Source organism: Ranitomeya variabilis, chromosome 6, assembly GCF_051348905.1.
Source record: "Ranitomeya variabilis isolate aRanVar5 chromosome 6, aRanVar5.hap1, whole genome shotgun sequence".
Lineage (NCBI taxonomy): Eukaryota > Metazoa > Chordata > Amphibia > Anura > Dendrobatidae > Ranitomeya > Ranitomeya variabilis.
In genome coordinates, this window is record NC_135237.1 from 528,147,376 (window position 1) to 528,161,108 (window position 13,733).

The following is a 13,733-nucleotide window of genomic DNA, read 5'->3' on the forward strand; positions in this document are numbered from 1 at the left end:
TTTTTACTTGAAACCAGAGGTTACTCCAGGTCACCAATAAGCTGCAACCTTAGAAGGAAGGTAGACTTTTCAATGACTGTCCAATAATACAGAAAATTTGATGGTTCAGAGCTAGTGATGAGCGAATATGCTCGTTACTTGAGATTTCCCGAGCACGCTCGGGTGTCCTCTGAGCAATTTTTAGTGCTCAGAGATTTAGTTTTCTTTGCCTCAGCTGAATGATTTACAGCTATTAGCCAGGCTAAGTACATGTGGAGGATGCCTGGTTGCTAGGGAATCCCCACATATAATCAAGCAGGCTAATAGCTGTAAATCATTCAGCTGATGTGAGGAAAACTAAATCTCCGAGCACTAAAAAATACTCGGAGGACACCCGAGCGTGCTCGGGAAATCTCTAGTAACGAGTATATTCGCTCATCACTATTCAGAACCTGTCCGGTCCCTTTTAGCCTGCATTCATTTATATCTTCAGTTTTAAAGCTGAAGTCTTAAACAGGTAAAGTTTTACTTTTATTCTACTTCCACATATGCAGCAAATATTTTATATGTACCTGCCTGAAATCAGCTGGGCAAGGAGTTTGGCAAGCTGGAAAGCCCCCAAGGCAAATGTTAGGATTTGTTTCAGCTTTGTGGTAGTATGCTTTGGGGTAGTGTGGTGCCACCTGCAGGTCATTTTTCGTTACTGCAGGTTTATGAAAATTGATGTGTAAAGTGTGTTTTGTGATCACATTGTGGATGTGTGGTTTTGTTTGGCTATTTTCTTGCTGAAGGGGTGCAGCAAACTGTGGGTGCAGTATGAACGGAGATACAAAGGAATCACCGAAAAAGAGTGTTTTTAAATAATATATAAGGATTATTATTATTATTATTATTATTATTGTTAGTATAATTATTGTCATACTATTTTCTTGGTCAAGAAGATTAACAATTGATATTATTTAAATACTACATTGAAAGGATTTTTGACTATTTTTATTCTCTTCTATACCGAGGATCATTATGTGCACATACCATATATCTTTTTTTACCTGTATTTTATCAGCATGAAAGGATAGGACATCACTGTAAGTCATGCATGGCAAGTGAACTGCAGCTGAATAAGAATATTAAGCATTGTAAGAGAAAACCCCTACTGGCAAAACATCAGTTTTATGTACCAAGCTGGCGTGACATATGTCACAGTCAATTTAATGTTAATGCTACACAATTACACTTTGAGAACTTATTAGTGACAGCATAATCCACTGGTGTCACTTTGAAAAGACACTAAATTTATATTGGTATTAATTGCACGGTTCTGGCCTTGGCAGAAGCAATTACCTGTTTAGTTATAGTGATAAGAACAGACATACTCTTTAAAGAGTAAATTCTAGCATCAGTTTAATCAAAACTTCAAACCACTGACTCCCTTAAAGGTATTTTTTTTTAATTTTACCTGGGTACAAAATTGATGTAGAGAAATACTAGGATTGTCGTTCTAAAGATTCAACCTTGTGAAAATTATATAAAGCCTTAACCACTTCACCCTTCTTCTTCCTGAAAGGCAAATGGCCACATCAGGAGTTCACCCCACCTCCATAATAGCAATAGAAAATGAAAGTTCCTAAGACTCCCTCACCATTTTTCAGATATAATTTGAAGGCATCGTCAGAAAAAAAATAACACTGGTTTTCCCTGCAAACACTGATGTTCTACAAAAGTGCAGAGAATCCTACAATGTGACTAACAATGTGACTAAGCTTATTCTATTTATCGCAACACAATGGAAGAACTGGATGGCAGCATATAGATAAAAATTGCACTGTCCTATGAAAGCCACAGCTTAGTCATCATCTGATTACCATCACGGTAGGTGCTGGGGTCTTCATCAGGTCCCTAGATGTTATGTCAACCCATTGGCACACTGAAATTTCATCATAAAGAGGATGTTAGGCTAGGGTCACATTGCGTTAGGGCAATCCGTTAAGCGCATAGCGCTAGCGGATTGCACTAACGCAATGCTTCTCTAGGGTCCGCGTTCGGCGTCCCTCTAGCGCAGATCCCCGATCTGCACTAGCGAGGAACGGACCTCGGGCACGCCACGGACGCTGCAAGCAGCGTCCGAGGTCCGTCACTCAAATGACGGCACATCGCTAGCGCACGCCCAATGTGGGCGGGCGCTAGCGACGCGTTCACCATTACAGGCTTATGCCGCGGTGTAACGTAGTCCGTTAAACGCGGTCACATAACGCAATGTAACCCTAGCCTCAGGTGCATTGAACGGATCTCACTTCTTAAGTGCTGCTGTCACAGATCTGACACAACATTGAATGGGGTAAAATAACTGCTTGAAGCTCCGATTGTTTCTACAAGAGGCAGATGTTGGCTGTATAAGACAGCTAGAATATGTCAATTATGGTGCGACTCAGCTCCTGCAAGCAACACACATCATACATGTAAGATGGATGCCAGTAAGGAGATATTACAATAGTGGTCTAAAACAAAAGAACAATACATCAATAAAGTACTGTTGCCAACATCAACAAAGAAAGTGTTATACGTGATAACACTATAAGACATTGGTTAACTACCTATTCAATAAAATGTGATATAATAGTGGTAAACCATCTAAATAATACGTACTTGCGATAATTACCTATATGCATTTAAGTAGTCCCTACACTAATATCTGGAAAAGGACACTGTGGTCGAAAGAACAGAAGGAACAACTCGATGAGAGAGACCAGCAACCTAATGACTTGATACTATCAAGATAACAGTGGAGGAAACCCTGGTGGGCCTATCTTCCTACAGATCGTTCATCCATCAAGTTGCCATGGCTTCAGATTGAGTCGAGGGCTTTTAAAAAATAAAATATTACCATTATAGTCACACCCAAAGATAAGTCAGATAATCACCACTAAAACAGTGACCACTTCAACTCATGATTAAAACGAAAAACAATTTATTCTGGGGAACCATTGTTCATATGGTACCCAGGAGAAAAAAAATATCCAATAAAGAACATAAAAGTCTTGACAATAGATCTTTAGCACTACAGGATTTTATGTGTATAAAGGTACCTTCACACTAAGCGACGCTGCAGCGATACAGACAACGATGCCGATCGCTGCAGCGTCGCTGTTTCATCGTTGTGTGGTCGCTGGAGAGCTGTCACACAGACGGCTCTCCAGCGACCAACGATGCCGAAGTCCCCTGGTAACCAGGGTAAACATCGGGTTACTAAGCGCAGGGCCGCGCTTAGCAACCCAATGTTTACCCTGGTTACCATTGTAAAAGTAAAAAAAAAAAACACATACTCACATTCCGGTGCCCGGCGTCCGCTTCCCTGCACTCCTCCTGCATCCTGTGTCAGCGCCGAACATCTCCGGCATCTCCCACAGAGCAGAGCGGTGACGTCACTGCTCTGCTTTACGGCCGGCACTTACACAGGATGCAGGAGGAGTGCAGGGAAGCGGACGCCGGGCACCGGAATGTGAGTATGTGGGGTTTTTTTTTACTTTTACAATGGTAACCAGGGTAAACATTGGGTTACTAAGCGCGGCCCTGCACTTAGTAACCCGATGTTTACCCTAGTTACCAGTGAAGACATCGCTGGATCGGTGTCACACACACCGATCCAGCGATGTCAGCGGGAGATCCAGCGACGAAATAAAGTTCTGGACTTTCAGCAATGACCAGCGATCTCACAGCGGGATCCTGATCGCTGCTGCGTGTCAAACACAACGATATCGCTAGCCAGGACGCTGCAACATCACGGATCGCTAGCGATATTGTTTAGTGTGAAGGTACCTTGAGACTTTTGTGCAGTGAATAGATCTGCAGTAGGAGATACAGTCAACAGACATAAGTGAAAAAACATTTTTCAGTAATGTCATGCAGGCCATTTAAAGTCTATGAAAATAAATAAAAAAAGTGATTAGCTCACCAATCCAGGGAATTAATCATATTGTACCATTAGGTGGTGTTCTCGGTGCACTAAAAATGTAGCAGGGCCACTTTTCCAAGTATAACATATATGGTAGATTTAATCCAGCATTTGAGTCTTCTTTATTTATTGATCCATAATAGCACATGATAGAGAAAGCATAAGAACAGACAAAACTCACGTGATTCAGGTGGTTAGACCACCCTTATCCATGATATCTTGAGTAATGGTGGTCTGACCACCTGAAATGCATTGGTTTGTCTGTTATACTTTATGATGTTGTGGATAAGTAAACAAAGAAGACTTAAGTTTGGTGATTAAAGAGTGTACCATGATTAAGGGTGGTCTAAAACCTGAAACGTGTTGTTTTTTGTCTGTTTTTATACCTTATAAAGTGCTATTGGGGATAAATAAATAAAGAATCAGTTTTTTTATGGCTCTTGAGCACTGGTTTATCAAAGTTGCAAACCTTCTAGAAGTTCCTGGACAGTCCATAAAAATAGGGCGCTTTTTTGCCCCATCCGTAAAAAAGATGTAAGACGTCAGTGATTCTTTTTAAGCAAAAGAAAATTATGCAAATTACAATGCTGACTAATTGTCAGCATTTTACAGTTTACCGTAAATGCAGCTGATGTCTTCATTTTATAATTATAGGCTGTAGACATGGATCAATTGTAACCATTATGATTTACTATGGTTTTCCAATGTGTGCATAAAAAATATCGTCTGCCTGTAATATTTTGATAAGTTGTCCAAGACAGATAAAAAGTCAAGTTGTCAACCCTGTGGATTATATCTGGCATATACATTTTAAGCCTATATGACACAAATCTTTCCATCACCTATTTAGAAGCCACTGGTTGTATGCATATGTCCAAATTTATATACATTCTATGTCCTAGATCAACCATAAGGCCTCCTTATTTTTAGCCTCACCATTCTGTAAGGACTCCACTTTTTCACTATAAATCTTCAATACATTAGTTTGACGTTAGTAAAACCCAAGATTGTTATTCAAGTCACACATTTTGGGTGACCACATATAGACATGTACATCGTTGAATGACTACTGAGAGCATTTAGCAAAATTGGTTTTTTGAATACATGTGGAAATTCCCTAACAAACAGGCAACCCTCACATGTATTCAGGCTGTCTAGCAGTTGCAAATCATGTAGCTGCAGAGACGAAAACGAAATCTCCGAGCACTCCAAAACACTCGGAGACCACCCGAGCGTGCTCTGTGAAACCCGAGCAACGAGTATACTCGCTCATCACTAATGGTCATCTGTTATTGCTCATTTTTCTAAATGTCAAACAAAAAAGAAAGGTAAAGAGACACCCTTAGTCATTATGGATGAGCAAATATGCCGAAATTATAATTTGGAAGTTTTCTTTTAACAGTAACATAGAAAAATGACTGCAATCATGTTACTCTCATGCTTTATCTGTTGCAAAAATCACATGCAACAAAATATAATCTTACTTACTGCTATACGTAATATTAAATCCACGTCCAGACATAGAATGATCTGCTTGGAATTCCAACCGTAGTATGTGATTGTTACTAGTAAGATGAGATGGGACTTCAGCACCGGTGAATGTTCCTAATATTGGAGAGTCTAAAGAGTCACCATCTTTAATTGCCAAAAAATCAAACTGTGATTCCAAGTCAAAATCATTAAACGACAAATGTATCCGGCTTCCTGGATCCGAAATAATGGCCCAGATACAGTTTAAATTGTTTCCGTAACCTTCTGGGTAGTCAGGAGAGAGGACTGTTCCCATTGGTGCAGTAAAATTTGACAGGCATGGAACTATAAAAATGAAATACAATAAATTAGCGAGAGGACATGTTTTAGGAAGCTCTCCACTTTATTCATACACATTTACATAACATGCAGTTTGCTACTTTTGATTGCCTATGTGCGGTTATAATCCCTGGGCGTTGGCCAAATGAGCATTATAATTGTCAGAAGTAATTGTTTTTTGTCTATCTAAAATCTCTCCATTGAAAATCACATGGGTTACATATAAGTCCAATATAAAATCTTTCTTAACGCAACAGAAAACAGGATTATGGGTTTGTTCAAATTAAGAAAAAAAATTAAGACTGGGAAGTGAAAAACTTTAGCTTAATTATACAAATCTTCATTAACTTGCTGGAAGTCTTTACTCAAGTCTAAACAACAGATGGTGTAAAATTTCTCAGTGTAAGATATTAGGATTAGCTTTATATACTACGGGGACAACCAACTTATTTTAATTTGAAGGTTGTAACAGAAAGGTACCGTTCAACATAAGTTCTTTAGTTGGCAAAAATGTAGTATCCATATATTTGCACATCTGGCATCACAATTAAAGTGATGAAAACACAGAAAAACAATGTCAGTCTATCTATCTATAGAAAAAGAGATTTTGGAACAGCCCCAATTAAATTACTTACAGGTGGGTGTCAAGCCTCCAGACAAATATCCAGTTTGTTTCATAGCAAAAAAACAATAAAAGACAGCAATCCAAACAAGACAAAAATAAATTGAAAAAAGTTGACTTTATTGAGCCCAAATGGCAATGTTTCAATTCATAGTACCCCGAGGATGGTTCTATGAACGAAACGTTGCCATTTGGGCTCCAAGTAGTCAATTTTTTTCAATTTATTTTTGTCTTGCTTGGAGTGCTGCCTTCTTTTGGTTTATATCTATCCATCTAACCATCTGTCTATCTGACTACATTTCTTTTCTTTGCAGCATACATTCGCAGGTTGTGATTGCCTTAATATTTGGCTGAGCACTCTTCCCTTTAGGCTATTTGTAATTCAAGCTGAGTCTTACTCTTTACATCTATAGGCTTTTAGTTCTTGAGTGGTATGTCTGATAAAAAAAAAAAAATCTAGGATCTTATTAAAGAAAGGTATGCCTTGTCGCAGTTGATGAGCCACACACAAACTGGTCAATTTCGACTCAAAGTACCTTGTATATATGGCATCTAATATAACCTATGTGCTTACGTATCATCTATCAATCATCTCTCTATCTAGCTAACTAATAATTAGGCTTGAAAAAGTTACTCACTTGGAATAAAATGTTGCTCTGGTATGATGGGTCAATAAACCATTGAACACTGGACTATCCTTTTTCTCTTTTGGAAATCTAGCTATCTTTTGGAGATGAGCAGATTGATCCATGGAGGATTGAATTTGAGTAAAATTTTCTGAAATTTGCGGTTCCATGCTATTTTGAACATTTTAATGCTTGATTTACATTTCACAAAATAAAGAAAAAGACAACTTTGCTGGATTCCATTTTCCACAGTGCTAAAGGATAGCTGAGTGCGCTACTGTCATTTTGTGCGGCCACACTGGATTCCCCATAATACCCTGCGCCTGTGACATCTAACAGTTTATAATACTTTTACATTGGGGCGGTCAAAGATCAGCATTTCCAGTGGTGCACAGTTGGGCACAGGACTGGCAGTTTGTCATTTGAAACTTTGCACATTTGGAGAAGCCATTTTCCATCTCCACTTGCTAAGTGGATTAAACGTCTCTCTTTCTAAGATTCAAGTAAATTTCATTTCGGCAAAACAAATTTTGGGCAAAATTCAGCAAAGCTGGTGAAAATGAATATCACATTTTCTGCTCAGATTTACTATCTATCTTTCTGTTATTCATCCATTTCAAATGTATTGCTTCATGCCAACTTTAAGTGTTGGCTTTTCAGGAGATCATTAACCAACATATTCTTATTTTCTCAGGCAATGCCCCTCTATGTTTTTTCAACATCCCTTCACACTTCTCTCACGCCTCCTAAACATGACATTGGACTCTGGGGCTCCGTCTAACGAAGAAGCGACCCGGCGTCAAACTGATGAAATCTTCCAGAATAGCTGCATGCCTTGGAGGTTGTGTGTCTGTATATTGGCAAAGGCATATTGTACGTGCAGCTGCACATTAATTTAAAACTATGGGAGTGCTGGCTTATAAATATATTCCTTATAGTGCATTATCATACACGTTTTAATTAGAGCTAAGCTGAATTCTATATCTTCCAGAGTTTATTTGAAGCCTCGTTAGGCACAATAAGAGGTGATGCAACAAAGTTAGGGTCTATCTCATGGATTCACCTTGTTGGTGGTGGAAGGCTTATTTATTTTTTGATCAAAAAAAGTTAACTAATTACCTGTCATTATTTCAATGAGTAGCAATAGTTTAATTCATGTGCTCATAATCACAGTGCACTGTTGTATAATAATTTTTGTGGCTTTATAACTTAATCTGGCAAGCAAAGGGAAAACAGGTGACTGTCTGACATAATTGGGTCTCTGGCACGTGACTTCTCCATTAAAGCTAGACCTTTCACAAAAATGTTTATGCTGAACTAGAAGAAAAGAGGAAAAAAAAAATCATTTTTTTTAAATCATTGTTTTGTCTCTCCATTGCGGAGAAATTAGCATTCAATATAATAGCACCTAATGAGTTATTTTTTTTTTAAAGTGATTGTTATTAGATAGCTTTTACTGCGGGCTTGTACTTATTCTCCCTGTATGATGCTGACCAATCACATGCAGACAGCAACACTCAAAGGAAAGAAGAACACCCCCAGATTTCTCAGTCTGTGAGTTGTAATGATACTTTTCGATATCCTGGTCAAACTGTCTGAAAAGACTCAATGAATTAAATAAAAACAACTTAAGGTTAGCAGGCGTTAAATACTTTGATTTTTAATATCTCCACATTAGAGAGGCAAAATAAAAAAAATGTTTAATTCTCCTCTGTGGCCACTATTACATTCTTTATCCAGTTCATCATGCAGAATTTGATGAAAGGTTCTTTTTGAAGATGTCCTATACCCGATAGCTGCATATACGTTTTATTTAAAAGTCATAAATATGAAGATAATCTTTTTTTAAAATCCCAGAGATTCAGTATGTACAAGTCCAGATGTTCTCATAAGAGACTGGTCTGCACTTCCAGCGTCCTAGCACACAAGTGTGTTCCCATAAGCCAACACTACAACCTGAGGAGACATCAGTTTAGTGCAAAATTTGCAGCATTAGCATAGCAGTTACCAACTCGTATGCTACCGTATAGGTTCAAAGAAGGTATGGCCATGCTAGGATTGCATAACCCTGAAAATGGAGCTGTCTCTTTATGGAGACTTTTATACAAATGAGAAAATCTGTTTGAGATACTGAATGAAATACACCTTGAATTTTAGAAAAAGAATTTGCCCAGATCGAAACCTTTTGGGACTTGCTTTGTGCAACTCAAGCAAGATGATATCTGAGCTTCGGTCACTTTGCTGGATTGCAGAGGGCCAGGAAGGGGTTAAAATAAAACAACTATCCTCTCCTGGTTTTAATCTACTCCACCATGTAGCCTCACTCTAATCTGGAGGTCTTCTTATGTTTGTTATAGCCTCTTTTTATGTCAAGTGCAGTGCCTTCTCTGACTCATGACAAGAAGTTATGATGCCCTCAAAGCCAAGATGAAATGTGGCCAAGTCAGCACTCAAAAAGCCATTAACTGCAGGAAGACACCTCACCAGTCCAAGGAACACCACAGGACCAGAGAGGGGCTGGCAGAAAGACAGAAGAGGGTCAAGTGAGCATTTTTTAAATTTATACTTTGCCTATGTTTATTTTACTCAAAGACATGAGGAGACCACAATGCACAACAATGGAAATTTAATTGGCAGAAAATATATTTGATGTGAATTGTCAAGTCTAATTTGAGAAAAACTGATGAATTTTGGCAAATTTGCTTAAACTTACTCCCTTTTTATTATACAGTAAGACAGCATTTTTTTCATTATTTGAGATGCAATATTAGTTTTCTTTAAAAAGGATAGTGTGTTTTTGCTGATAGATTCTTTTTAAAACGGGTCTTTGTACAAGTCAATAGTTACTAATATTTTCTCTAGTTTTTCATCCTGCTGCTCCCCTGAGTATTTATTTTTCAATTTTTTTCTAAATTTACCATTTACCGAGATATATGGGCCTTTTTATTAGTGCAAATTTATATGGTATTTACTAAGGGGTGTGGTTTACAGATCCTCTGGGGAAGTGTCTTCAGGCTACTCTGCATAATTACCCTGCGAGTAACATCCCCTTGACAAAGACCTTAAAAAGAAGCACTAAATAAAAAAAGCCCATTTCACTGGGACTGTATGGCTAGTAAAAAAAATACATAAATAAAATACTTAGTGGAGCAGCAGGAATAAAATAAATGCAAAAGTGTTCGCATTTAACTAATGTTTTTTTACACCTTGTTAAATAATACAGTTTTGGTACATATTTTAAAACATTTATGAGATAAACCGTGCTTTAGATCCATGAAAATCTGTTTTGTCTCCACTTTTGAGTAACATTTAGTAATAATGAAATACTATTAATTAAAAAAACAAATAAAAGATAAAAATTGCATATAAAGAATATCTTAACGAAAACATACTTACAGATACATATTGGTATATTTGCAGACCATTGATTGTTTTCTTTGCAGGATATTGATTTTTGTCCTATTAATTCAAATCCAAACTGACATTCAAACCTTAAGACATCTCCATTGGAAAAGCCATCTCCTTCTCGAATACCATATAATGGTGTCCCAGGGTCACCACAGCTTTCCTTTTCGATTTCTAGAACAATAAAAAAATATATAAATGAAATAGGAGCCTACTTCATATCTTGTAAAATAAACAAATTAAAAACTTCAGTAGCGATCTTTTAATAACACAATGTATGCCACCTGTGCCACAATCCAGTTTGAGATAGTTCTGGATAAAGGTACCTAGCGGGATGCATAATCAATAAATTACTTATTGTTCAGGTAATCCTTTTTATGTTGAAAATGTTATTTAAGATTTATTTTGATTGTGCACGTTGCTATCTGTACAAACTCCCTCTTCCCCCGAAATGTTGCTACTTTCTCTTTGACCACTTAGCATCATTACAGGCTGACACCTCCTGTTTTGTAGATATCGCTTCTCAGCAGTCATCTCATTATCATCACAGGCAGCATCACAATAAGAGGTACATTTGTTACAAATTACAATTAAGTAAGTTATTACAAGTTTGTAAAATAGTTCATATTGTGACGCTCATCACTTCTCACGGCCAAGCCGTGAGTCAGAATGGTCAAGGAATCCAAGGTCAGATGCCAGGAGTGTACATGATAAACAGAAGAAAGAGGTAAAAGCATGGTCAGGTAGCATTCCGACGTCAGAATACCAGGAGGATTACGGATCAGAGAAGATGTTAAACAGACGTATGTCAGAACAGAGTCCAAGGCAACAAAACATCAAGCATACAGAGCTCAAGGCACAGGAAGCACAAACCTCACTAGCTGAATGTACGTCTGGCAGAGTTCTGGGACAAACAGCTCAGTTAGGCAGCATGGCAATCTCCTGATATAATGGACACTGGGAGACAACTGATGCCTCTAAGTCTCAGATTGGATAGTCAAGCTGTCAATCAACACACTGATAGCTCAGCACGCCCCTGTGCCTGATTGCATGGCTTAGCTGTCAATCAAAGTACTGACAGCTTCAGCATGCCCCTGTACCAGATTGGACAGCCAAGCTGTCAGTAACTGTATTCCAGACACCCTGAGGGGTGGAGCCATGGTACATATCAGCCAAATTAGACAGCTGATTCTAAACTAATCAAATTTGTTTAAGCTTTACCAAAACTTAAGATTCTAACAAATCCAACTTTTTTGCAAATTTTATCTGTGTGTCCATCTTTGCTGCATTCATATGAGCCATGAAGGGGTTAAAAAATATAACATCATACTCACCTAACCTTTCTCCTGTCTCTGATAATACTCATAACGCATCTGCTTTGATATGCTGCCAATCCAGAAGATGCATCAGAGTCTAGGAGGTGCTAAAAGGACCAGCAAAAAGTGAAGGGCAGACCAGCGCCAGAATGGATGCCTTTGGAGCCCAGCATTGGACAAGTGAAGAGCAAGGTGAATATGATATTTTTCAATTTTTAATTGCTTTACAGCCCATTCCTTTTTCATACTTTGGGGTCAAAGCAGAGTATGAATTTTTTGAACAGATGATTGAGGGCAAAAATAAAAATAAACCAGTCAAGTCAATGAGTATAGATCAGGTTCGCTGAATGAGATACCTTAGAAGCTGAGATGAATACTGACCCTCCTTTAAGAGTCTCAAATGTGTTTGGATACTTATTTAAAAGCGATGAGTGTCAATATTCACAATGAACTGCATCAAATTAATCTTCTTTGGTCAACAAGTATGGAGCTCTGTCCTGATGTTGAGCGAAAGCCCCAAAACAATGTTGGCTAAATATGGGTTTTACTTCCTTTTAGAGGAGACGCTGGTTTGACCGATATGATCTACTTTCGTACTTTTTTCCCGTGGATCATTGCCTTTAAATACATCTCTATATACAGCTGAGACTCTTCTGTGAGAGCCGATATCCCAGAACCAAGTTATTAGGAAAACATTCTTATTTTGACATATGGAATATTATTTCACGATTCTACTATGTACCTTAATGTAATTCATTTATTGTAGGGTTATAAACGATTTTTATGTAAATCTCACTTTTTATGGCCACATTTAGTTTCAAAACAAATTAAAAGTTGCAAAAGTATCAAAAAAGAGATTTTAAACTGTCAAATCCTACAGATGTTCTATTCAAAATTGATAACCTGCTTGGCCTCTTATTCCTGGATCCTGCCAGTAGTTGGCTCCCAGTGCAGTAACGTTGGGTTGTTATGAATGGGAATTGCCTTTTTATTTGTTGTATATTATCCCCACGAGTCGCCTAATACGCTATTCATTCTGAGTGCAAGCAGTGTAATAAAATACAATTAGCTAAAGGAGTTATAAAACTAAATCAACAGTCTAAGCAAGTATTCTTTTACTACATGTGCCATATGTCTAGTAGGTTACTTACATAACTGACACATTTTTGCTGAGGCTTAAAGAATAAATGCAGGAGAATGGCGTTAATGTATTGCTCTGTGGGAGAAATGACCCAAAGGTCCGTAATAAAAAACGAATAGAATCATAATAGGTGAGATGATAATTGTAGGTAAGCAGTAAAAGACAAGCGCATAAAGTGAGTGATGAATGGTACAAAGACTAAAGAATTAGGTCAGGCTCACAGGTTTTGCTTCAGAAAATGTCTTATTTATGCAAAAATTTATGTAAGGGTCAAAAAAATTGGAGCTTTTTTATTTTGTTTTTATTTTAATGCTGAGCTTGTAATGTGGAAAATATGGTATTGGGGTTAGTTACCTTATTTTGATGTCTACTTGCATAAAACAGACTCTAAATAGTGATGAGCGAGTATACTCAGGGAATTGGCCAAGAGCGAGTGGCCATCAGATATGCTAGAAATTGTGCTAGAAATCTGCACCATATCATAGCTTGCATACTGTAGATTTCAATTACAAAGTAGAAACAGAAGGTGCTCCAGCTCCAATAAAAGAGATTCTTTATTAATGGTTAAAATCCAGTGACATAATAGATCCTTGCAAGGATCTATTATGTCACTGGATTTTAACCATTAATAAAGAATCTCTTTTATTGGAGCTGGAGCACCTTCTGTTTCTACTTTGTAATTATCCCTCGTCTGGATCCGAGACGAAGCTCCGTGCGCCTGCAAGGATCGGTGAGCTGGCCATGGCTTTTTAGCCATCATCTTATTTTGTTTTTGTATGTACATTTCAATGTGTGTTACTTGTACACCACCAAATAATATGCCAAAATACTTAAATTTTATGACCTTGCGCTTAAAAATTGGGTATAGAACCTCAGTCTGAGTCGA

General features: G+C 37.8%; 1 protein-coding gene across 7 annotated transcripts in view; it reads right to left on the reverse strand.

Annotated features, from left to right (window-relative positions):
- CSMD3 (CUB and Sushi multiple domains 3) overlaps window positions 1-13,733 on the reverse strand; it is a 1,888,113-nt gene that overhangs the window by 824,509 nt on the left and 1,049,871 nt on the right. For all 7 annotated transcript variants that reach the window (XM_077271102.1, XM_077271099.1, XM_077271098.1 and 4 more), the window contains 2 exons: window positions 10,382-10,564; window positions 5,417-5,743 (listed from right to left, as the gene is read on the reverse strand). In XM_077271102.1, the coding sequence (XP_077127217.1) occupies window positions 5,417-5,743; window positions 10,382-10,564 (510 nt within the window). The remainder of the gene's footprint in view (window positions 1-5,416; window positions 5,744-10,381; window positions 10,565-13,733) is intronic.